General features: G+C 37.6%; 3 protein-coding genes across 5 annotated transcripts; 1 reads left to right on the top strand and 2 right to left on the bottom strand.

The window, feature by feature from the left end:
- Positions 1–265: 265 nt before the first annotated feature.
- On the bottom strand, positions 266–4354 carry LOC104793674 (GDP-mannose transporter GONST1). Of its 3 annotated transcripts, XM_087460180.1 has the most exons (11): positions 4063–4350; positions 3646–3738; positions 2953–3166; positions 2704–2843; positions 2485–2549; positions 2111–2240; positions 1509–1607; positions 1099–1253; positions 897–1013; positions 648–745; positions 266–554 (listed from the first exon to the last, which is right to left on the bottom strand). In XM_087460180.1, exons 6-11 carry the CDS (start codon positions 2216–2218, stop codon positions 502–504), a joined length of 630 nt encoding a protein of 209 aa, XP_087316306.1. In that variant the 5' UTR covers positions 2219–2240; positions 2485–2549; positions 2704–2843; positions 2953–3166; positions 3646–3738; positions 4063–4350; the 3' UTR covers positions 266–501. The 3 variants fall into 3 exon arrangements, with proteins under 3 accessions (XP_087316306.1, XP_010518384.2, XP_010518391.2); XM_010520082.3 differs by lacking the exon at positions 2485–2549 and having other exon boundaries at positions 4063–4354; XM_010520089.3 differs by lacking the exon at positions 2485–2549 and having other exon boundaries at positions 2953–3187.
- Positions 4355–8135: 3781 nt separating this feature from the next.
- LOC104709364 (callose synthase 5) lies at positions 8136–20513 on the top strand. The gene is made up of 41 exons (XM_087460138.1): positions 8136–8476; positions 8563–8595; positions 9132–9332; positions 9435–9535; positions 9938–10059; positions 10166–10262; positions 10377–10487; positions 10586–10714; positions 10816–10908; positions 11205–11296; positions 11401–11527; positions 11629–11766; positions 11841–11917; positions 12004–12082; positions 12198–12323; positions 12404–12518; positions 12634–12968; positions 13291–13343; positions 13459–13519; positions 13614–13695; positions 13791–13840; positions 13934–14020; positions 14479–14601; positions 14689–14783; positions 14865–14949; positions 15030–15190; positions 15573–15696; positions 15934–16028; positions 16150–16267; positions 16369–16520; positions 16664–16773; positions 16866–16991; positions 17070–17138; positions 17347–17536; positions 17623–17734; positions 17831–17950; positions 18038–18153; positions 18258–18341; positions 18476–18588; positions 18677–18906; positions 19000–20513. Exons 3-41 carry the CDS (start codon positions 9140–9142, stop codon positions 20278–20280), a joined length of 5772 nt encoding a protein of 1923 aa, XP_087316264.1. The 5' UTR covers positions 8136–8476; positions 8563–8595; positions 9132–9139; the 3' UTR covers positions 20281–20513.
- Positions 20514–20577: 64 nt separating this feature from the next.
- LOC104793664 (BTB/POZ domain-containing protein At2g13690) lies at positions 20578–23092 on the bottom strand. Its single transcript, XM_010520071.3, has 2 exons — positions 22262–23092; positions 20578–21743 (listed from the first exon to the last, which is right to left on the bottom strand). The coding sequence occupies exons 1-2, from the start codon at positions 23072–23074 to the stop codon at positions 20832–20834; spliced, it is 1725 nt and encodes a 574-aa protein (XP_010518373.2). The 5' UTR covers positions 23075–23092; the 3' UTR covers positions 20578–20831.
- Positions 23093–25014: the final 1922 nt, after the last annotated feature.

Genomic DNA, 25014 nt, shown 5'->3' with positions numbered 1-25014 from the left:
TTAGGTTCCCCAAGGATGAGATCAGAATTCATCACCTATCACCAGCCAGTGACGCAAAATACCCACCTCTTGCGATTCTGAAAACCATCGAGTCGTCTGCCTTGCACTGCAAGCTTGGGCCTTCTTCTCAAACCAATTCCCCAGATTTGGTGGAGCTCCACCAAGTATGTTGCAACGAACTCAAGAAACATTTCTGAATTACATAAATGCTCTGTAAATAGGTAGGACAAGAAATGTTTTGAGGGATACGAACTTGACAGTCTAATTTCGTTTCGACATGAGTATCTCGATATTAATTTTACCACTAAGAATCGATACATTCATTAATATTTTACTGTCTTCTTCTACAAACAGAGTGGCGGATGGTTTAGTAGTTACAGAAACACACATAATGTGAATAGAAATTCTGAGGTTGTAAACTCATTGCTCTGCTTTAGTCATCTTTTTTGCCATGTCCTATACTGATTGATGTAGGAAAATGTGTTGGAACTGTTAAGGGTATTAGGACTTCTCCCTCATTTTGGCTCTGGCAAATACAACCCCAGCCACAAGACCTGCATTTCAGGCGCCTCAGGTTAATGCACAAAACAACTGATATGTGTTAATCCAAAATGTTGGACAACGGAACTGATCAAGATATCGCTTACCAAAGAGTATGCTTGCTGAGTTCTGTAAACTGGTTGGTACATTGAAAAGAACGATCCCCGCGATGGATAAAGGTATCTTGTTTAGCGATCCCACCAGGCTGAATTTTGAATAAAACGAAAGATGTATATATTCAGAAGGAATAAACCACCAAAGAAGCAAGTATAGAAAAGGGATATATGGAAAAGACTGGGCAGAGCAACACTCTCCAAACTATAGTTTTGAAATTGCATGTTTCTCTAATTTGGTACCTGTAAGTTGTTGCTCCCGTTTGATGAAGAAACCACATTGAAGTGAAGCTAATGGCAAGCCCTAAAAGTCCACTAAGTGTCATGACCATCCAGAAACCTGGCAATCGCAGAAGTGGCCTGCACAATTATAACACAACAACCATTTTGTTTTCAGATGACAAAAACCATTTTCCATGGACAGCAAAAAAGTACAGGAACTCACGTTTGATACAGATAATCCATCTCGTTGAAGGAAAAAGAAAGCAGAAGCCCAAGTGGTAATGAAAGTGTGTTATTAAGCAAGACCATGGAGAACTCGTTCAAGTTTCCAGATTGAGTAACCTGCTTGGCCGTATCCATGGTCTTTCTCAAAGTTAGCTGCAAAACAAGAATATATAAGCAAGTCAAAAGTGGTGGCAGAATTTTCAAGAGTAGTAGCCTAGCTAACAACGTAATGGTTATAGTGAAGAAGAACCATTTAGTTGATTGGCTTAGTCTTAACACAAACAACATGTAATGCTTAACATGAAAGTATGGTTTTTAAGTGAGCTCCTTTTCAAATTTGTTTCTATTGTTTCAAAAGACTCCAACATTTTGAGAAAAGAAAGCACAAATGATCAAATGTTTACTCACAGAGTACGATGCAGTTAAGAAGCAATTGGCAATCTGCCAAGCATAGCCAACAGCATTGAATGATAGGTCCGTTATCCCTCCAGAAACTGCGGAAATTATCTGCAAATGAGGGCCGAAAGAAGCGCAGGCTAATTAAACTTTAGCTTCTAATTATTCTATAAGAAATAGAATATACATCATAACAATGAGTTGCCATGACAAAGAAAACATGATTACATTTCCCTGGCAGACTAATTGTGGAAGCAGTAAAAACACATATATCTCCAACAGTTTGAAAGGTTAGGCTATGCCACATCACTGAAGGCCTCTAGGAGCAGTATAACTGTGTAAGCACACAAATAGGGTGGGTCACTTATCCACAAGAAGATATGCTTAAGATTTTCTTGATTAAGGTCGATGATCAGAAAGTGCTTTGAGAAAACAAGAGCAAAGGAATATTTTGTTTAAAACAAATCTAAATCAGCAATCGTTGTTTGACAAGTATATCTTTCAGAAAACTCTAATTTAAATGGTTTCTATATGCATCTTGAAATAGGGTCCTTGGGAATAGTTCTCTCAGGTCAATATACAAAATCAGTTTGAAATGCTTTGGACAAACATACCATTAAGAAGAGAGCAGCCCACACTCTGTTGTCATGTTGCTTGTTGAATAGATACATCTCCCCAACTGCAGTTATCACATTGGTGACATTCTTCAGGACAGTGACCATTGCTACATTGATGTATTTCAAACTGTCAAAGAAAAATGTAACTGAAGTTGACAATCAAGTTCAATCTGCGCTTCAAACGTCGTCTGCATACTCATATAAGAAACTAATATATCTCATCCCTACTGTGGAGTAAACCCAGAATATCGCAGTTTAGAATGGAAAAGCTATCTGTTCCAGCTCAGAATCTACAGGTTATGCAATCCTCGATCTACTGTAAAGGTTAACTATAGAGCTCAAAAAAATGAGGTACAGATTTGTATAACTACCTCTAGTACTCCAAAAAGTTGTGGCTCTCCAACCAACTTTACTAATTTAGTAATCTTTCAATGGGCTTGAGAATTAAGAAACCAGAAAGAGAGCATCAATATTTTATCGCAAAAAAAATAGTAGGCAGTTAATATATATCTAGAAGTCTTTCCCATATTTCACACATGAATATGAAATCTATAAACCAACAGAAATAAAGATGTAGAACATATTCTTACCTAAACATGCTTGTGATAAGCATGCCAACAAATATCACATTCACTGGGAACCAGACCTTCATTAATCTCAAGGTCAGCGGTTCTGTTGTTATTAGACCCATTAAGCTCAAAAACACCACAATGATCACTGAGACTAAGTTCTGCACCATCACAAAGAGGAAAGTTTATGAAAAATCAGACCAAAAAACAAATTGCTGACAGATTTTCGTAAGAAATATCACTACGGAGGGGAAACCAAACGCGTCCTACCTGGTATAACATTAAAAATATCCCAGCATTGAAGTTGTAGCTGGAAAGTACAAACTTGTTCACAAGAATCATGCTGCATGATGAAATGCAATAAGCTAAACCCGATAGCAAAGCCCGATTATGTATCTTTCTTTGCATTGGCTTATCTCCGGATTTTCCCGTCTTCCCATCTTCTAAATCAACTGCATCGTGTGATTTCATTGCGAGCTAGGACCTACCAGAGAAAATATAATATCTACCAAGCATAAGACCATGTGAACTAATATGAAATAAAGCCAACTGAAAATATCATCTTAGAAAGCTTGCAATAGAAGACGAGAAATAGGAAATATAGAATCAGTTGGACTTCAGTGATAGTCATCATCACATCAATCGAAAAATGTTGGTCGTTATATTACTTCAACAAACAACAATAAGATAGATCTATCATTCTTAACAATACAAAGAGTAACATTTTTTCATTAACCAATATCAAAACCCTCTACACAACTTTACTGGGAAAGAAACTCATATGCCTATTTTAGCCTCATAAACCAATTCAGTTCCAGTTCCAAAGGCAAGCAGCTAGAAAGTGGCAACTTGATCTAAAATATTCGAAAACGTAACCAAATGATAGCCAAGCAGTGTTGGGACTTGGGACTCTAAATGGACTTGGATGACTGATTAAGAAGAAGCCATTTTCATGAAACTTACTGCTTAAATCTCCAGTGGGTTGAAACTAGAAGTAAGATAACAACTCCAGATCAACGGGCTGTCCCAAGGAAACAAAGAGATTCGAATACAACCCTAGAATGAAGAAGACAGTCAGTTCCAAACTTGCAGATCAAAAGAGGGTCAAACCAAGGCAAATAATCAACAAAGACTACTCTATTTAAACCAGTTTCTAATTTTGTGAAAATATAAAGGTAAAACGAAGGGAAGATGCAAATGGAAGAAGCCGCTACAATCAAAAGATACACACACGGACATATAGAATCTGGAGCAGGTCAGAGTTTAGAAACTTCGAATAAACCCAGCAAGTTCAGAGTAGTAAGCTATACACAAGCACAAAAAAATCAAAACTTTGGAAATACCCAAAAGATTCAGTAGAAGAAAATAACGAAATTTTACCTCCACGCTGCTCAGAAGCTCGTGAAGTAGAGAGGTTCAGCGTCGGATCAGAAGCAACCAAGGACGAGATCTGATTGAACCCAAATCACAGTAATAAGAAAACACAAATTAGAAGAGGAAGAAGATGAAATTTGCTCAGGGCGGGGGGAATCACGTCAGAGTAAAATGGGACTGTGAAGATGTTTGATGAAAACAATATGGAAGAAATTGAAGAAACTGAAATAAAACGAGGGAGAGAGAAGGGCATTGACCCAGAGACCAAACTATGGATTCAGACCAGTTTCGTTTATTTATTTTTATATTAAATTAGAAAGTTTTTTAAGTTAGAGGAAATTCCATTATTGAAACAAAAATATGTATTCTCAGTGGGAATTTCAAAATCGACAACTATTTTTTTTTTTTTTTTTCACATTACTACTTTTAAACATGTTTATTTTATTTAAAATTATTTCCACAAAAAAAAAAACCTTTTTTCTGTAAAAACGAAATAAAAGTGATCACTAGTTATATATTCAATATCAAAAATTATTTTTTCGACTCAGTCAACATATAAATTTGAGAATAATCGATACAATTTATAATATTAATTTAATTAAACTAAAAACAAAAGAAAAACTCTTATATTGTAGTTTGGTAACATATGGTTGAAGCATAATAATAAGCTGAGAAAAGAAAAAGAAAAAAAAAAAAAAGACCTTATAGTTTGGTACTATACATGGTTCATATCAGAAACCTGTGTCCATGTATACTGTATGCAAATTTTACCAACCAAAAAAAAAATTAATGATATAAGTGGGTTCTGAATTTTGATTCGTACTAAGGTTTGACCACAATGAATACATACCACTTGTTATTTTGTTAGTGGACGAAATGGCAAAAGAGAGATTCACTGTTTTGCGCGTGTATGTGTGTCTCTCTCTCTCTCTAACTTGGCAATTTGACACTAAAACAAAGTTGAATGAACACAATTTTTTGGCAATAATAATGGTCTTTCACCTTGTACCATACCGTTGACATTTTTGGCTTAATTCTATCCACCCAAAAATGTAGGCTCTCTATTTTGACTCTTTGACGCAGTCCACTTCAAATATCCACTAGCCATATCTGCCCAAGTTTACAGGAGCACAAGAATATTAAAGATTTAAAAAAAAAAATCAAATCTTTAGGCCCAAATGAACTCTTACAAACTTTATGCAAATTAGAGACAAAATCAAACGCATGGCCATTTTTATAACAAAGATATATTCACACTGTAAAGCCAACGACATGACTCATGTTGATCTTGAGAACAAAATGGTTGAATATCATCTTTGTATAATAACAAAATCTGGCGTGTATAGTTTGGGATAAGAGGTTCATTGAAAAAACAGTATATCTACGTAGTATACCTGCATATGGACTGAACCACCTAACACATATACTCCAAGTAGACGGACAAGTTTTATTCACTCTACGGGCATAACAAATGTCCATTATACACATGTACGAGTACGACCATATATATACCAAGCTTCAATATTGGTTTTCATGTGTATCGATCTTCTTTATCTGAAGTTTATAGATATTGACACCTACCAATTCACTTCCATAATACGTACTGAAAAAAAAATTGGATGATAAAAACTGTCTAAGCAGGCTTATCTCTTCCAAATACAATAATGTGCTTAGAAGTGTGCCAAATATATATTTTAAAAAAATAAGAGATAAAATGTATGACATATCCAAAAGATGATACGAAAAAGTTAGAATGATTCATGTTCATAGTAGTGGATTAAAAACTTTAATGATTTTTTCTATCTAAAGATTTTCATATTTTCCAATGTTTTTTTTTTCAGGTCTCTTAAAGCTAAAATCGATAATGTTTGTGTTCTTAAAGTACTAATTAAACATTTTGTAAGATGTGTTTTGAGAGAACTAGACATAAATTATGTATATTAGATGAGTACCCGCACTGCGCGGGTTATCTTTTGGCGATAAGAACAGTTAGATTTTCACTGTTAATATCATATCGTGCATTGAGTAGTAAAAAATGAAAGCACAAACCATGGTGATCAATATCATATCATATGACTGAAAATTTGGAGTAGGCATCACACATGATTGAATTTTCTTATTCTCTCGCACGGTAGCAGTAAAAAAAAAACTATAGTAAATTTGGCAAATTTCCAAGTCTCATAATTTATTCTACCTCTTAAGAATCAAACACAAAATGACCAGTTTCTTCTTATTCTATAGTAAGATTACATTTAACAACATACATACCGGCCCTAGATACATAAAACAGAAATTTAGAAACAACGCCACTCAAAGACAAAATCCTTAAGGTTCGCCGTAGTGAGAATGAACTTGCAATCTTGAGTACAGTTGAGCAGATATAGTCATAGAAAAAAAGTTTGCAGAGAAGGAACAACACAACAATGTAAACTTAAGAGAGAATTTTCATTTTTCTTGTTTGTTATCGAATGAGAATGTATATAATCACTTACAACCTATAATTAGAAGAACTAATTAAACATATTTCTCTATATATTCACGACTCCTGCCATATAAGAATTTGTTAGCCAAGTCTCGTTGGTGATTTCTTGAAAAGAGTTCTCTCTGAATATGCTTGTCCGCTTGATCTTCAAGTTCTCCTTTCTCTCTAGTTGACCTTCATCTTCCACATCTTCGTTCACTACAAAAAAAACAGTAGGATGCGAGAGATATTATAAAAGAGCAGATACTAAAGCAAGGAAAGACGAAAAGGGTCAAAGTGTGAGTTACTATGAAAATCAAGCAAAAAAAGACAGAAGAAGATCAGTCAAGCAACATAAAGAAGGATGGATATGTGGCACTCTCTCCATTGCTGATGTGGCAAAAAGATTGAGAGAGTTGGCCAACTTTCATAATATAGATTTACTAAGTAGTGTTTTGTAGGGATCAAAATTTTACACGAATTTGTGATATAGTACACACATCTCTAAAATCACCGTGCAAATCACTTAGGTAGACTTAGACACATTGTTCTCCAAGCATGGTGGTTCACAGAAAAAAATTTATATGAGTTGAGAAATATAGGTTACTCAGTCCCAATGTAAGCCAAGAAACTCTTAACACCATTATTTTACGTACTTGTTCTTTGTGGGAGTAGTCGAGTAGTTACGTTGGTGCAATAAAATCCTTAATTAATCCTAACATAGACGATGAAATTGAAACGGTAGAAACTTAATGATTTTGTTTTAAAATTTTAGATAAAGAAAAACAATTTAAAAGGAGAAAAACTCAGAAACCGTGCCATCTCCTCAATTAGTGACTTGATGGAATGGTGGAGAGTTCACGTTTTTTTCATATATATGAAAAAAGTAAGTATGAAATCACATTTAATTTCAAACACGTTGTTAAACACTATATACATATATATATATATGCACATGTACGAACATAAAGTGTTATTATGGTTTGTTTATGTAAATGCATTTAGTGTAGAATCTACTAATATATCCAGTACGAAACATAAGAAAAATATATATGTATATAGAAATAATGTTGTTTTTTTAATAATAAAGAAACATAATGTTCGAATATGGAAACAGGTTTTTGACAGGAAAAAAAAAACACATGAACGAGGAATCAGTTTTAGATATCACATAATTCTTCTAAATTGGGTTTCGCGTATTTTAGTTAGAACCGAGTTCGTATGGTATGGTGCAACGAGCCAACGACGATATCGAATCAACCCAACCCAACATACCATATGTAACGCTAGTCCATACATCATCTAAGTCGACGACATGCAATGACGAGTACTCACATATTCTATACCGTGCATGCATGATGATAGCACTTAATTAAAGCACACAAATTCATTTACGTTCGTATGGTTTACCACATTGAGAAATTAAAATTTTTATCATAAACTACAAAGTCTACATTTATTTAGATTACTATAAAAAAAAAGTACATAGTCTTCTACATTTATTAGATTACTATAAAAAAAAAACACCCAAGAAATCGTTAATCTGTCCATAGTTACATTAAAAATATATGATGACTTGTATATACTCCTCAAAACTTGGAAATAACAGAAAAAAATTGGAGAAAGATGCGGAGGTCCAATTGTGAGAGAGAAGAAGAGACCAACACAGATGAGAAGAACACCTTCCCTTCCCTTCCACCATCGCTATTTTATTAGCCTATCTTATTACGCCACGTGTTATCTCTCCCTAACTGAAAATATTCTCTCATTTCCCTCTTAAACCGTAAAACAACATTTTTTTTTTTTCATTTTTGATCTCTCTCTCCCCCCCCCCCCCCTCTCTCTTGTTCTTCATCTTCATCTTCTTCCTCTCGTCACTTTTTTTTTTTTTTTTAATAATTTCTCTCTGTGTTGTGTTCATGCCCGACGCGAAATTGAGCCACCTCGTCTCTGTTTCAGGTGAAATCGTCGTTGCTATTTCTCCGTTTTTTTTTTGTTAATCTCCATGTTTATCCTTCGATTACACTCACGATTTATATCTTCAGGGAAGGGGATCTAGAAGCTCTTCGCATCTAAACGTGAGTTCGTTCTTCCGTTCGTTTTTTTTTTTTTTGACGCACGATGATGAACATTGAGTCGATTCAGCTTCCGTGAGATTTTTGTTTTTGGAAATGAGATGTGAAACATTGAATCGATGTTCGCATGAGCGCCTGATTTTGATTTTTTTTTTTGTGTGCGTGTGTTCGTCGTCGTTGTTACTCATTTTAAGGTCCTTTTGTTTGTTCCGTACGATTTCCGATTTGAGTTTCCGTGAAATTGTTTTATCGGAATTTATTGATATCTCGCTTCCCGTGTTCGTCTTCTTCTGGATTTTAATTTCGTCGCTCCAGCTCCGTTTTCGATTGTTCATGTATTTCCGGAGCTGTGTGTTTGAGTGAGAGAACGAGTAATCTCAACAGCTCGTGGCCGTGTGTGCGACCTAAAATCCCGACGCTGCATCTTAATCTCTTGACAAAATTAGCTGTTTTTTTTTTTGGTTCAATTAAATCCTTCGTATCTATTTGTTGTTTATTGAGAATCTCGGTTTCATTTGTGATTCAATGTTTCTTAACAGGGAGAGAGATGGCGCAGAGTAGTACATCTCATGACTCTGGCCCTCAGGGGCTTATGAGGCGGCCATCTCGTAGTGCTGCCACAACAGTCTCGATTGAAGTTTTTGATCATGAGGTGGTTCCGGCCTCCCTTGGTACCATTGCTCCTATTCTACGTGTTGCTGCAGAGATTGAACATGAGCGCCCCCGTGTTGCCTATCTCTGTATGATTTTTGCGTCTCCTTATTTGTTTTGCTTCTAGGATAAAGCTGAACTACTTCAATTTATGTCCCTGATCACTTTAATTTCCATGTGCTCGTGTGAAGGTCGATTTTATGCTTTCGAGAAAGCTCATAGGTTGGATGCAAGCTCTAGTGGAAGAGGTGTGAGGCAGTTCAAGACACTTCTCTTTCAAAGATTAGAAAGGGTAATCATCTATTACTATTCCTTTTTTTTTTTTCTCACACAGTAAGTAGCAATTCATAAGAGCCTTTAAATCAGGCTTTTAATAATCTAAACCCTCACACATAGATAGCCAGTGTTAATATGATCCCATCTATAGTTTTCTTGATGTTCTGTGTAGTAGTTTTCACAAAGGATGTTTTCAAATTCCAGTTTAAAAGGTCATCATCTCAGACCTTCACCTTATGATACAATCTGCTACTAGACAAGTCTCTTTATTCACAAGATTTACTTTGCAAATTACTCCTAAACTGGGGCTCCAGAGTAGCATTTGTTTTACATTTTGAGAATATCCATTTGAAATGATACGGATAATGACATTTTCTTCTAGCATGAGTAGATATAGTAACAATTTTTTATGACGCAGGACAATGCTTCAAGTCTTGCTTCTAGGGTGAAGAAAACTGATGGGCGGGAAGTTGAGAGCTTCTATCAACAATATTATGAGCACTATGTCAGGGCACTTGATGAAGGAGATCAAGCAGACAGGTAAAGATACAATCCTGTGTTTTCCAAACTTGTCAGGTGTGGGGCTTTGCAGAGAAATAATATAATGCTCTTTTGCTGACGGATTTTCTGAACCATCATCTTGCAGAGCTCAGCTTGGTAAAGCATACCAGACAGCCGGAGTGCTCTTTGAAGTGCTCATGGCAGTTAACAAGAGCGAGAAAGTTGAAGCAGTAGCTCCTGAGGTTTGTGTCCAAATTAAATTTCTTCAAAGCAATCAGGACAGCTATAAAAGATTCCTTAATGATTAGCCAACCAAGATGGGAGTTTAAAACGTTTCCATATGTGTTTCTGAGTAGATCATTGCAGCTGCTAGAGATGTCCAAGAAAAAAATGAAATTTATGCACCGTACAACATTCTTCCACTAGATTCTGCTGGGGCTTCACAGTCAGTTATGCAGCTTGAGGAGGTATATACAATTTGAATTATTCTTCCCATTCTTAAATCTAATGGCCGCTAAATTTTTATATCTGCCTTCTTATACCTCTAACGCTGGTTGATGACTAGGTCAAAGCCGCTGTAGCTGCCTTGGGGAACACTCGCGGATTGAACTGGCCATCTGGATTTGAGCAGCACCGAAAGAAAACCGGAAATCTGGATCTTCTTGACTGGTTAAGAGCTATGTTCGGATTTCAGGCAAGTCGGTGATCTGAAAAGAGTGACAAGAAGATATGATGTTAAAGGCATAAAACACTGAGACATATTTCTTACTTTCTTTATCTCTTTGATTTTCACAGAGAGACAATGTCAGAAATCAGAGGGAACATTTGGTTTGTTTACTTGCTGATAATCACATAAGGTTGACTCCTAAGCCAGAACCTCTAAACAAGGTACTCTTGATAGTTCCACTCTTTGAGAGCCAACGACACTATAGGAGTGAGTAGAGTGGGTAATTAAGAGCTTTGGGTACAGTCTGATAAAAGTTCATCGACCTTGTGAACAACAACATAGACCAGGTTTATTCATTTATCAAGAAGTTTGTTATCCAGGGCCCTTAAACAGAATTATCCTAAGCAGATAGAAAAACAAAGCATTATCTCAATATTTCATCAATTCAGTATATCTCTATATTATTCATCGTTTAAGCACGTTTCATTTCTTTCAACTAACTAATCTGTATATTCAGCTCGATGACAGAGCCGTTGATGCCGTAATGACAAAGCTCTTTAAGAACTATAAGAACTGGTGCAAATTTTTAGGACGTAAACACAGTTTAAGGTAACTGGAAAAATTTTGTTTTCTAAATGGCTTGGATGGGAAATGTTTTCAAATGATTGATGTTCATGCGCTAATCAAAATTCACTCTGTTTTTTTATGCAAAGGCTTCCTCAAGCTGCTCAAGATATACAACAGAGGAAGATACTATATATGGGCTTGTATCTTCTCATCTGGGGTGAAGCTGCAAATATTCGCTTCATGCCAGAGTGCTTGTGCTATATTTTCCACAATGTCAGTAACTTATTCAGATTCTCTTCATTTACCTTTTTCCCCATTTTTTTCCTTTTAGTTTTTGGCGTAAAAATACAACTATATCTCTTGGTTATGCTCAGATGGCTTATGAACTCCATGGTCTCTTGGCTGGAAATGTCAGCATCGTTACTGGAGAAAATATTAAGCCTTCTTACGGTGGAGATGATGAGGCATTTCTACGGAAGGTCATTACACCAATCTACCGTGTAGTTCAAAAGGTACATGTTTGAATGACAAGTCATTTTAAGAATCCTGACACTGTATACACGGTAGCTAACTTTTTATGAACTAGGAAGCAAATAAGAATGCCAACGGCAAGGCTGCTCACTCTGATTGGTCCAACTATGATGATCTGAACGAATATTTTTGGTATTTTTGACCGCAAGTCTGTAAAATTGAACGTTTGGTTGGTGAGGACACCTTTTATATATAATTTGTGCATTACTGTTATATAGGAGTCCTGATTGCTTCTCTCTGGGCTGGCCAATGCGTGATGATGGAGATCTTTTCAAATCAACCCGTGATATGACACAGGTAGCCTCTTGTAGTTTTCCTTCGCTGCTTCTCTTCCCCACCCCCCCCCCCCCCCCCCCCCCCCCCCCCGCTATTGAATTTAATCAGCATTTTTCGAATTTAACTTAATTGATAGGGAAAAAAGGGATCAATAAGAAAAGGGGGAAGGACAGGCAAATCAAATTTCACTGAAACTCGAACATTTTGGCACATATATCATAGTTTCGACAGACTGTGGACATTCTATCTATTAGCACTCCAGGTAAGCAATCTGGCCAAGCTATAGTATGGTTCCTCGTAACATGAACTAGTCAAAAATGACATTTCTACTTCTCAATACAGGCAATGATCATTCTTGCATTTGAACGAGTAGAACTGAGGGAAATCTTACGGAAGGATGTTTTATATTCTCTCTCGAGTATCTTCATTACCGCGGCCTTTCTACGCTTCCTTCAAAGTATGTCACGTCAATGCTGTATTATTTTCTAATTTCTATGGAGTTTCTTTGTGCTCATGATTTGGTTATGTTTCCTGAAAATAAAGGTTAATTTGATTTTTTGCTTTCATGCTAGGTGTCCTGGACGTTATCTTAAACTTTCCAGGTTTCCACAGGTGGAAATTTACTGATGTTTTGAGAAATATTCTCAAGATCATTGTCAGTCTCGCTTGGTGTGTTGTGTTACCCCTTTGCTATGCCCAGTCTGTCTCTTTTGCTCCTGGCCAGCTGAAACAATGGCTATCATTTCTTCCACAAGTTAAAGGCGTTCCTCCGCTTTATATCATGGCTGTAGCATTGTACTTACTTCCAAATGTACTGGCAGCTATCATGTTCATTTTTCCAATGCTTCGACGCTGGATCGAGAATTCAGACTGGCATATATTTAGATTGCTCTTGTGGTGGTCACAGGTATGAAGGCTGGATGATATACTTTCCCTGTCTTCTAGTCCTGCATGATAATTCCATTCCCAGTCTATCCAGTCAGCAAAACCCTTAGGAACGTTAACAGACCTCTGAATCTGATAGTTGAGATTATCTGCCACTGAGGATCAATATTCTTGTATTGCTTGTTAGTTATATGTATATGCAAGTCGAGAGGAAAGTTTGCGTGTTTATTGGCTATATCAATGATTAAATAAGTTTTTGATTATGGCTTATGCTCAGGGGGATATCTTACATGTTGTTTGGATATACCCATTTACTGATGCATGTCCTATGTTTTCCTTTTCAGCCAAGAATTTATGTTGGAAGAGGGATGCATGAAAGTCAAATTGCACTCATAAAGTGAGTTTATGGAGTCAAACATATTCTACTGAAGAATTGATCGCATATAATGAAATTTATATCAATGCTCTGCTTATACAATTGTTTTTGCTAATCTGTTTCTTGAAATTTCCAGGTATACGATTTTCTGGCTGTTGCTTTTCTGTTGCAAATTTGCATTCAGTTACTTTCTACAGGTTTGAAACTGCATAACAGTTATGTGATGTGACCTGATGTCGAACTATCATAATCGTTCTCAACTTTAATACCGCTCTTTGTGTCTTCTCCCAGGTGAAACTTTTGGTGAAGCCAACTAACGCAATTATGAGCATTCGCCATGTAAAATACAAATGGCATGAGTTTTTCCCCAATGGTAATTTTTCTACTTATACTCTTAGTTTGGAACTATAATTTTCGACTTTTCTGTTAGTACTTCGGGTAAGCTAAATGTTTCGACTCGCCATGCAGCTGAGCACAACTATGGAGCAGTGGTGTCGCTCTGGTTACCAGTTATTCTGGTATATTTTTCTTAACCACACATCTAAATGAACGAGATTTTGGTCAGGTATAAGTAGAAAGATTGGTGTCTCATATTCCTTAATTTTGCTCAGGTATATTTTATGGACACCCAAATTTGGTATGCTATATTCTCCACAATATGTGGTGGTGTCATTGGGGCCTTTGATCGTTTGGGAGAGGTAGTATATTCTGGATTCATTCTACTCCACTTCTCTTACCTTTGTTGTGTTACTAAAACGACATTAAGGTTTCCACATGGCGTTTGATGATATCAAATAGCGTTTGAGATGCTTCTTTTACATTGTTCATATGTGTTTCTACTCAGTCGATTAACATTCTTGCATTATATCTTCTTATAACATTTAGTTAGTATTCAATCTTCTAATTCCTTAATGTTATTGTTTTAGTGTAATCCAAATGGTTCAATAAACTAGTATCTCTTCTAAATAGTTGATATGTAGTTCTCCAAAGGTAGCTATGATGGATGATCCTCTATAAGAAGTGCTTTTGACATTCATTCGAATGCATATCTCCTTGTGAAAATTAATTAGATGTCACAGACGCAACTGTGGAAATTGATGCATCGTCCTGCATTAAAATATTTGAACACATAAGCTCATTTCTGTTTGTCTTCCAGATACGAACACTTGGAATGCTAAGGTCAAGGTTTCAATCATTACCTGGAGCATTTAATACGTATCTTGTTCCTTCTGATAAAACAAGGAGAAGAGGGTTTTCCTTGTCAAAAAGATTTGCAGAGGTTACACAAGATTGATGCTCTTTTGTATCTACAAAGTGATCGTTGAAATAATGTTGTCAACACCTACTAAATTATATTTTTGTGCAGGTCACTGCTGCAAGAAGAACTGAAGCGGCAAAATTTTCCCAACTCTGGAATGAAATAATTTGCAGCTTCCGTGAGGAAGATCTAATCAGTGACAGGTAACAACTTAGGTATTATAGTTATACTGCCTTCTTCATGAATCCCAATTTCTCCGTGTCTTAAACCAACTGTTTGTCCAGGGAGATGGATCTGTTGCTTGTTCCATACACTTCAGACCCTAGTTTGAAACTAATTCAGTGGCCACCGTTTTTGCTTGCAAGCAAGGTTTGTGATCTTCTTCTTTTTTTGCCATCACAAATACCTTTTCTACTTCTACTTATTTCTAAAATTCTCATCTTGTACAGATACCGATAGCATTGGATATGGCAGCTCAATTTCGAACAAAAGATTCTGACCTCTGGAAGCGCATATGCGCAGACGAATACATGAAATGTGCTGTCATTGAATGCTACGAATCATTCAAACATGTCTTGCACACCTTGGTAATTGGGGAGAATGAGAAAAGGTATTTCCTCATTCATCATAAAAAGTTCTTGATAAATATTTTTGAAGCAGTTCATAAATTTGTTAGAATCTAAAAGGATACCCGTACTCCTACGTGTTTCTTCCATTCAAGCTACTGGTTGTCTAATTAGTTCTGATTTTAGATGTTCTCTACCATTATCCAATTTATAAGCTGATGTAGAGTAGAAACATTTCTCCTCCTACGAATTTTGGCATTTACTGCATTTGTAAATGGGTTTGTAAATGGGTCAACATTCCTCTGTTTGATAATACAATAGTTTCTTCACCTTTCACAATATATGTGCTTCAGCCTGCAATTTCAGTCCCTCTATTGAGTTCTAGACTTCATTTAAATGATACTAAGAAAAGATATAATACCACAGGATTATTGGTATCATCATCAAAGAGGTGGAGAGCAACATATCAAAGAATTCCTTCCTTTCGAATTTCAGAATGGCGCCTTTACCTACTCTTTGTAGTAAATTTGTCGAGCTTGTCGGAATCTTAGTAAGTGAACCACATCCTTGTTTAATCATTGGTATTGATTTAAGACTGTTCCTGGCAGTGGATACTTTTTATGCCAGAGACGGTGCAATCCCCTAATTTAGGTCTAATACTATTCTAAGCCAAGTGGGCTGCCCCTTTCAGTATGAATTCATGTTTTGAGGGAGGTGATAATACTTGCGAGCTGTTATTGTTATATCTGGGAAACTATATAGTTATTTATAACTTATGATGTTGCAGAAAAATGCGGACCCATCCAAAAGAGACACAGTGGTGCTGTTGTTGCAAGATATGTTGGAGGTAGTGACTCGAGATATGATGCAAAATGAAAACCGGTTAGTGGGCTATCTTTTTAGAGTTAGAGAACTAGCTAGAATGTTCTTTTTAGTGCCTATGTGAATATGCATGCTATAGTACACACGTACAAAAATAAACACGGGTGGCACCTTTCGCCAGTGAATTGGTAGAACTTGGGCATACTAACAAGGAATCCGGAAGGCAACTCTTTGCTGGTACTGACGCAAAACCTGCGATACTTTTTCCTCCAGTGGCAACAGCTCAATGGGATGAACAGGTAAAAGATCAAAAACTAAAATATAAGACTGGTCTGGTCCTTAGGAAAACTCTTCATTCTTTAGACCATTTACAACATTATGATTTAATTATTTGTTCTAGATAAGTCGTCTTCATCTACTATTGACGGTAAAAGAGTCTGCAATGGATGTTCCGACAAACCTTGAAGCACAAAGAAGGATTGCCTTCTTCACAAATTCACTGTTTATGGATATGCCGCGAGCTCCTCGTGTCAGAAATATGCTCTCTTTCAGGTCCGTGCTCCGGCTATCACCATTTTTAACAGAACTTACGCTTCTTGAATGACACCATGTGCAATTTATATACACCATTTTCCTACTGCAGAGAGGAGCTCTTTCTTATCACTACCTTACAGGTTTTTGTTTTGCATTTACAGTGTTCTGACTCCGTATTATAGTGAGGAAACCGTCTACTCTAAGAACGACCTGGAAATGGAGAATGAAGATGGTGTATCAGTTATATACTATTTGCAGAAGATCTTTCCAGGTATGTCTTATTGATGACCCTTCCTGCTGCTGGGTTTAGTTACTTGTCAATGCGTTCAGTAATTTTATCTCCCCCTCCCTCCCCATTTTCAGATGAGTGGACTAACTTCTTGGAGCGGCTTGGTTGTAAAGATGAAACTTCTGTTTTGGAGAGTGAAGAAAATATATTGCAGCTTCGCCATTGGGTTTCTTTGAGGGGGCAGACTTTGTTTAGAACAGGTAACTTATACCATCTACGTCTATTTATATATTGTTAGATGGTTTCTTTTGCTTACACCTTTTGTTTTTGTCCTGCAGTTAGAGGAATGATGTATTACAGGCGAGCATTGAAACTTCAGGCTTTTCTTGACATGGCTACTGAAACAGGTGAGCGTACTTGACTTGTGTTGAACTAAAATCAGCTGCACAGGTTAAACGTTAAAGTGCTTTCAACTCACTGTATTATGTCATTCGTACATTCGACAACCAAATACTGACGCAATGTTGATCATTTGTGTGAAGTATTCATAGTTCCATATCGAACAAATGTTCAACATTCTGGTATAAGTACTTATAACATATCTTGTGTCTACAGAAATATTAGCAGGATACAAAGCTATTTCAGAGCCAACTGAGGAGGACAAGAAAAGTCAGAGATCCTTGTACGCTCAGTTAGAGGCAGTTGCAGATATGAAATTCACTTATGTTGCTACCTGTCAGAACTATGGAAATCAGAAGCGAAGTGGAGACCGGAGAGCTACTGACATCCTGAACCTTATGGTTAAGTAAGTCCCTCCTCCATTTGTTGCTGAATAGATTCCAGTATTGGTTGGTTCCTTGGTGAGTCTTATTTTCATATTCAATTCTGCAGCAATCCCGCTCTCCGTGTAGCATACATTGATGAGGTTGAGGAACGAGAAGGCGGAAAAGTGCAGAAAGTGTTCTACTCAGTGCTTATCAAGGCTGTTGATAATCTTGATCAGGTTTTTTATTATTTGAAATTTTAACAGATTGGCTATACACTATTTCCTATACGAGAACCCCCAGAATTCCAACTTTGTGTCTCTTACTTTTCAAAGGAAATATATCGAATAAAATTACCTGGTCCAGCAAAAGTTGGAGAAGGAAAACCTGAAAATCAGAATCATGCCCTCATTTTTACAAGAGGAGAAGCTCTCCAGGCTATTGACATGAATCAGGTAAACTAGAATCCTCCAACCGGCAGTTTCCACAATAAAATAATCTTTGTTGGATGACTTTTACTTACCATAGTATATAATTAATAGGACCATTACTTGGAAGAAGCACTTAAAATGAGGAATCTGCTGGAAGAGTTCAATGAAGACCATGGAGTACGTGCACCCACTATTCTTGGTTTCAGAGAACATATTTTTACTGGCAGGTATTTGGGAAATTTGGTTATCATTACTTTGTTAAGTATAGAACTCGATCCCTTCTTTTTGCTAGCTGATTTATATGTTTTTCACTTCGGCATGGTGTTGACAGTGTTTCTTCTTTAGCCTGGTTTATGTCAAACCAAGAAACAAGCTTTGTAACCATTGGTCAGCGGGTCCTGGCAAGTCCTCTCAAGTATGTCATGGTCTTCTTTCTTTCATTCTACACACATGATGAAGCTCATTTTTAACTAAAATTTAGTATCTGTTAAAAATGTGAACGAAGAGGATCATTTAACTCACCCAGGCACCTTATGTTTCTGATTTCAGGGTTAGGTTTCACTATGGTCACCCTGATGTCTTTGATAGAATCTTCCACATCACTCGGGGTGGCATCAGCAAAGCATCACGGGGCATAAATCTTAGCGAGGATATCTTTGCTGGTTAGATTATGAACCTTACTTCTTCGAGTAAAGTATTGGCGTTGGTTCCTTCATCATTTACTTATGATTGACTCATGCATGTATGTAGGTTTCAACTCAACTCTGAGGCGTGGTAATGTAACTCATCATGAGTACATCCAAGTAGGGAAAGGAAGGGATGTTGGTTTGAACCAAATTTCCCTCTTTGAAGCCAAGGTTGCTTGTGGCAACGGGGAGCAAACATTGAGTAGAGATCTCTATAGACTTGGGCATCGTTTTGATTTTTTTCGTATGATGTCTTGCTATTTCACAACAGTGGGCTTCTACATCAGCTCAGTGGTAACTTATGATCTCCAAATGTCAAAATAAATTTATCATTAACTCAAATTTGCTTAAAACAAAAACTTAACAGAGTAATTATGTGTACTGCAGATTGTTGTCCTCACAGTATATGCATTCTTGTATGGAAGACTTTATTTGTCATTGAGTGGAGTGGAAGAGGCAATAGTAAAGTTTGCAGCAGCGAAAGGAGATAATTCCCTCAAGGCGGCCATGGCGTCACAGTCTGTAGTACAACTGGGTCTGCTGATGACACTACCAATGGTGATGGAGATTGGGCTAGAGAGAGGATTCAGAACTGCTTTGTCCGATATAATCGTAATGCAGCTTCAGTTAGCGCCTGTCTTCTTCACCTTCTCGCTTGGGACAAAGGTTCATTACTATGGTCGGACCATCCTACACGGGGGAGCAAAGTACAGAGCAACAGGGCGTGGGTTTGTGGTGAAGCACGAGAAGTTTGCAGAGAACTACAGAATGTATTCGAGAAGCCACTTTGTGAAAGGAATGGAGCTTATGGTGCTGCTGATATGTTACAGGATTTACGGGAAAGCAGCAGAGGACTCGGTAGCATATGCGCTTGTCATGGGCTCAACATGGTTCCTGGTGGGTTCCTGGTTGTTTGCCCCGTTCTTTTTCAACCCCTCGGGATTCGAGTGGCAGAAGATAGTTGATGACTGGGATGATTGGAACAAGTGGATAAGCAGCAGAGGAGGCATCGGAGTGCCAGCAAACAAGAGTTGGGAATCGTGGTGGGAAGAAGAACAAGAGCATCTGCTTCACTCTGGATTTTTTGGGAAGTTCTGGGAGATATTCCTCTCGCTGCGGTATTTCATCTATCAGTACGGTATCGTTTACCATTTGAACCTGACCAAGGAGAGCCGAATGGGAAAACAGCAGAGCATCATTGTGTATGGACTGTCTTGGCTGGTGATCGTGGCAGTGATGATTGTCCTAAAGATAGTGTCAATGGGGAGAAGGAAGTTCAGCGCCGATTTCCAGCTAATGTTCAGGCTTTTGAAGCTGTTTTTGTTCATCGGATCAGTCGTGATCGTGGGGATGCTGTTCCACTTCTTGAAGCTGACGGTTGGAGACATTATGCAGTCTCTCTTGGCGTTCTTACCTACGGGATGGGCTTTGCTACAGATATCACAAGTTGGAAGGCAACTGATGAAGGCAGTAGGGATGTGGGGATCCGTCAAGGCCTTGGCTAGAGGGTATGAGTACATCATGGGAGTTGTTATCTTCATGCCAGTCACCGTACTTGCGTGGTTCCCTTTCGTCTCGGAGTTCCAGACCAGGCTTCTCTTCAACCAAGCCTTTAGCCGTGGTCTCCAAATCCAACGTATTCTCGCCGGTGGTAAGAAACAGAAATGAGACTCGGTCTAACTTCTCTGATTCGCCTTTCCCTCATCACTCTATAGCAAGGTTACAACTCTTCTACCTCAATTCTAGTTATTTTCTGTGTTTGTATAACAAAAAAAGTTTCCCTCTGTTCTCAAGTAAAAACATATACATAGTGTGTAAATCGTGAGAAACATACCGATAGATTTAAGTGCAAATTTTCTATTATCAGTTGAGTTTATGTGAACAAAAGGATGTTTTTGGTTTTTCTTAGTTTCCTCATTCCTTCATCAATTGGTGTCAAAAGAGTATTATGGGAATACAAGATAATAGCCGATCGAAAGAAAGTAGCCTTGTTATTCGAAAAACACATAGGTGCTGACAGAAAGTACCATTTTGTGCTTTTCACTCGTTACATTTTTCTAACCTTACGACTAATTTAGCTCAATAACAAAAAAAAAACATCCGATACAAACATAGCATGTGGGAGGAGACAAAGGTGATAAAGTCAGCAGGAGAGTTTATATTACAGTCTAACATAAAGCTAACGCCTAACATCGACTCTTGAACTTGGAATAATTTGTTTACCTACAAGTAGAAGATTCTTCACCTCTAAGGAATGACCTACGCCACCATATCTGAAACGCCTTGCTTAGATTAGGACACTCAGTCCCATGCTTTGAGAACCACCTGAACCATTCCATGAAAGCTTGATACTGCTGCTTTACTGGCAGCGTTAACAGTGTTTGCCCTATCCCTTCCTCTACTTCCCTCATGTCTAGTCCCTTCTTGCATCTTTGTAGCCACCCAAAATCTACTAACATTGGCTTGAACCACGCCTCTACTAGCCCCGCCCTTGCTTCTCCTCCGCATTGCACTCTCCTTTTCCCCATTGCAATAAATATCGCTCCTGTTACTCTGCTTACTTCATATCTCACCATTGCCGATGCCCTCTCATGCATCTCCACTAGCCTTTTTTGCTTCCCCCATATCTCCACAAATTCCTCTGCTATTTCCCAATCTATCATGATCTCCAGCAGCCAGTTTATGTTCTCTACCTCCCTCGAAATACCTTCAATCAATGGCTTTTCTTTCTTGCTACTACCACTAGTGCCCTCTTCAAACAGCTTAGCTAGTGAATCCACACAGCACTTGCCTGCTCTATATATGTCATCCTTGTTGATCTCAGGCTGTTCTTTCTCATACACTGAACTTTTGCAAAGAAGACCTTTAACCAAAGACTTGAGCTCGTTTCTAGGATTTACATCACTGCAGGAAGTTATTGACCAAACGAGTTTCTTCGACAAGCTGTCTTGCAAGTTTTCTGTCTCATTTGAATTAAACCTTGCGAAAATTTCGCTGGTTGCAGCATCATCGAAGTTATGAATTGCAAGAAGTCTCCTCAGTTTTTCCTCTTCGTCCTCAGTCCAAGGAACAGCTTCAAGATATTTCAGACAGGACAAGACAGCTCTTGAAAATTTGATTCCAGCCGCTACCTGTTTGTGGTTAAGAAACAAGCTTTGTTAGCTCCACCAGTCACACCTATAAGTTTATGGTTAACAATGCCAATGAATCTAACATGCAGAGCAGAGCGAAGATCAAAGTTCCACACAACAATATTCATACTCAAAGACAAAAATTACTAGATGAACAAAAACCATATAAATCAACAAACACATGTGAATAGATTTATTATACTTAGCAGTGAGTAGTAACTTGCACAAACATTTTTTGGGCCTCTACAAGAACATAAGAGTGTCCCAAAAACAGTTCACTGAAATGGCAGGATGAAGCTAGAATGATGAACCAAGTTCTAGTCCGTAGCTGAAAAACTAGAGTGTAAGTCCCCATTACCAAATCAATATCTCAAGGCGACAAAAACCAAATACTTAGCCAACAATGTACTCTTCTAATACATCCTATCAAATCGTAGGTTTCTTCATATCTAACAAGAACAAACCCATAAAAACTAAAATCTCAAATCAATAAGAAAGGAAGAATCATTTCCCCAAACCTCGAGTACATCAATGGCTCTGTAGACACCCATTTTCATCAACTTCTTGATGATACCATTACTTTCCTCAAACATAAGTTCCACAGTACCCCTGAAAACACCAAGATTCTCCACATCACAAACTTCAATCCTGCATGTGTTCTTCAACCCTAAAGAAGAACACTTTTTGTTCTCCACAATCAAACCCGCGAAAACATCTGAATTCGCAGCCAAAACCTCCGAGCTAAGCTCCAACACCAAAACCTCACCACCGTTTCTCCCCTTTAGGCCCAACCTAGCATCGTAACCCTCACTCGAACCCGAACCTGAGACAGTAACATCAATCTTCGGAGCTCTGAAACTCTCTGAACGCAGATTCGGAGCTGAATCTACAACCACCACATCTTCTTCTTCTTCGTCTTCGCGAGTGGTCTCAGTCTCTTGCATTGTATCGATGCCGAGATCCGAATCTATGGGTGAAACCCGACCCGGTGATAAGATCCGACGCGGGTCCATTCGACCCACGATGTTTAGAGGAGATTTAGAGCTTTGCGGTGAGCAAGGAACCGATTTGGGACCAGTTTTGGGTCTCTGCTGCTGCTGAGCTTTAGCTTGAATGTGGTTACGAGATGAAATTGAAAGGGCATCAGGACTCGCCGGAGGTACGGCGAAAGAGCAACACCATGATCTTCGCCGAGATAAAGGTCCGGTGCCGAAATTAGTAGGTTTACGGTGATCAGAGTCGCCACCCATTGTCATCATAAGAGAGAGAGAGAAAGAGAAAGTGAGATGGTGAAGTAAAAGTAAAGAGAAAGAGATTACTGTTTCTTTCATAGTTATTAATATTAAAAATATATAAAAGAAACTAAGATCATCTCTATTGATGATACTTAAGAATATCTTAACATTAACACAATTAAAATTAAACTAAAATGTATAATAAACTTAAATTTTAATCTTTAGCTAAGCTTTTTTAGAAATTGTTAAGTAATTCTATTTGTCAATTTATGATTGGTTTTCTTTTCTTCTTTTTTCTTTCTCTTCCTCTTCTTTTTCCTCTTTTACTTTCATTATGATTTTCCAAAACTTGTTAGCTTCCATTTATAAGGTAATAGGAATTTAGATTCCCATCTTTAAAAATGTTATTATTGATATATATAAAATTAAGTAAAACTTTAAAATATTATGAATATAAAGTACTATATAAAGTGGTTATTTAGTAGACGAGTTATAAAGAGGACGTGTTAGAATTAATAAAATATTATTAACTTTGTGCTAAAACACGGGTTAATTCTTCATTTTATTATTTGTCAACACTGTTAATATAGACATCTCTTGTGTTAAATAATTAAATGATTAGACAAATGTGACTTAATCACATCTTATAGATTAATTATTGTGTATTAGATCCTTTTCTTGGTCATGTGATGTACCACTAAAACGACCCAACCTATTTTTTTAAATAATAACTAATTAAATAATAAATAATAATAAACTATAACTAGTGATCCCATACCCACTAGCTATCTAACCACAACCACGACCAACAACGGAAATAACCAATACCAATAAATATCCAATAATACTCCCACAACTATAGCATATAACAATATCCAATAATCAACCAACAAGAAACATAGAACCATCAACCTAGCAATGTTTCTAATGACCCAACTCTAGCAACCTAACAATGCCAGACAACATCCAATCGAGTCCCTAGAACATCCTCCTCTTCATTGCCTTGATTCCACGATCACACTTTGCCTTTACCTACATCACAAACACAAATTGCAATGCATGAGTATTTTATAAACACTCAGTAAGGCAATTCTCCCATCTACTGGGCTATACACACAAACAATAGAGACATCTCCAACCATCAATAAACAATCAACAATCAACAATAACAAACCAGGACTCAGCATCGACCGACACCAACATGCATCAACCGACACCAGATGGAGGTTGCGTCGCCCGACGCAAGATATGCATCGACCGATGCAAGGTTAACCTGCATCGACTGATGCTCCCATTGCATCGACCGCGCATGCTCGACATAACACGAAAACCCTAGATTTCACGCGCCGTCCTCGCATCTGCATCGACCGACGCACAAAGTGCATCGACCGATGCAATGTCGAGCATCGTTTTCTCCCGAAGCTTCTCGCCGGATCTTCGTTCCTACAACCACAAAACTCGATCCCAAGCCACAAGAAAGCTTCCCAACATCCCAAATAACAATCTAACAAGACTAGCAACACATGCCAAGCAAATCAGAGATATCTCCAGCTTAGATAAGCCATGGTCATGCACTTACCTTTGCCACAGAAGAAATCCGACCCAACCACAGGAAGAAAACGTTCCTAGGAAGCTCCTACAACGATCCCAGCTACAGATCTTTACAGAAATAACTTCCAACTCCAAGAAATCACCAAGAACTCTTCTCTCTCTCTTTCGTTTCTCTCAAAAGCAGCTAAACACGCCTAATGAGACAGAACTCGAGTTTAAGGGTTTTTCCTAACCCAAAATGCAGCGTTTAACTTAAGTCAAACCGCAAAAAACTGAACCTGCATCGACCGATGCAATCTCCTAAACCGGGATTTTGGTTCGCGGATGTTACAACCACGAGTTAAATTATTAATACAACATAAATAATAAAGAAAAATAAAATTTATACGCCATATATCTTACTTGACCAAATATTTTAATATATACAAAAATAGAAATAAAAATCATAATCTATATATAATAACAATCCGAGTAAATGCGACCAA

This window comes from Camelina sativa, chromosome 1, assembly GCF_030686135.1.
Source record: "Camelina sativa cultivar CO46 ecotype springtype chromosome 1, ASM3068613v1".
Lineage (NCBI taxonomy): Eukaryota > Viridiplantae > Streptophyta > Magnoliopsida > Brassicales > Brassicaceae > Camelina > Camelina sativa.
The sequence above is the reverse complement of the archived record's forward strand: the minus strand, read 5'-3'. Positions and strand labels throughout refer to the sequence as shown.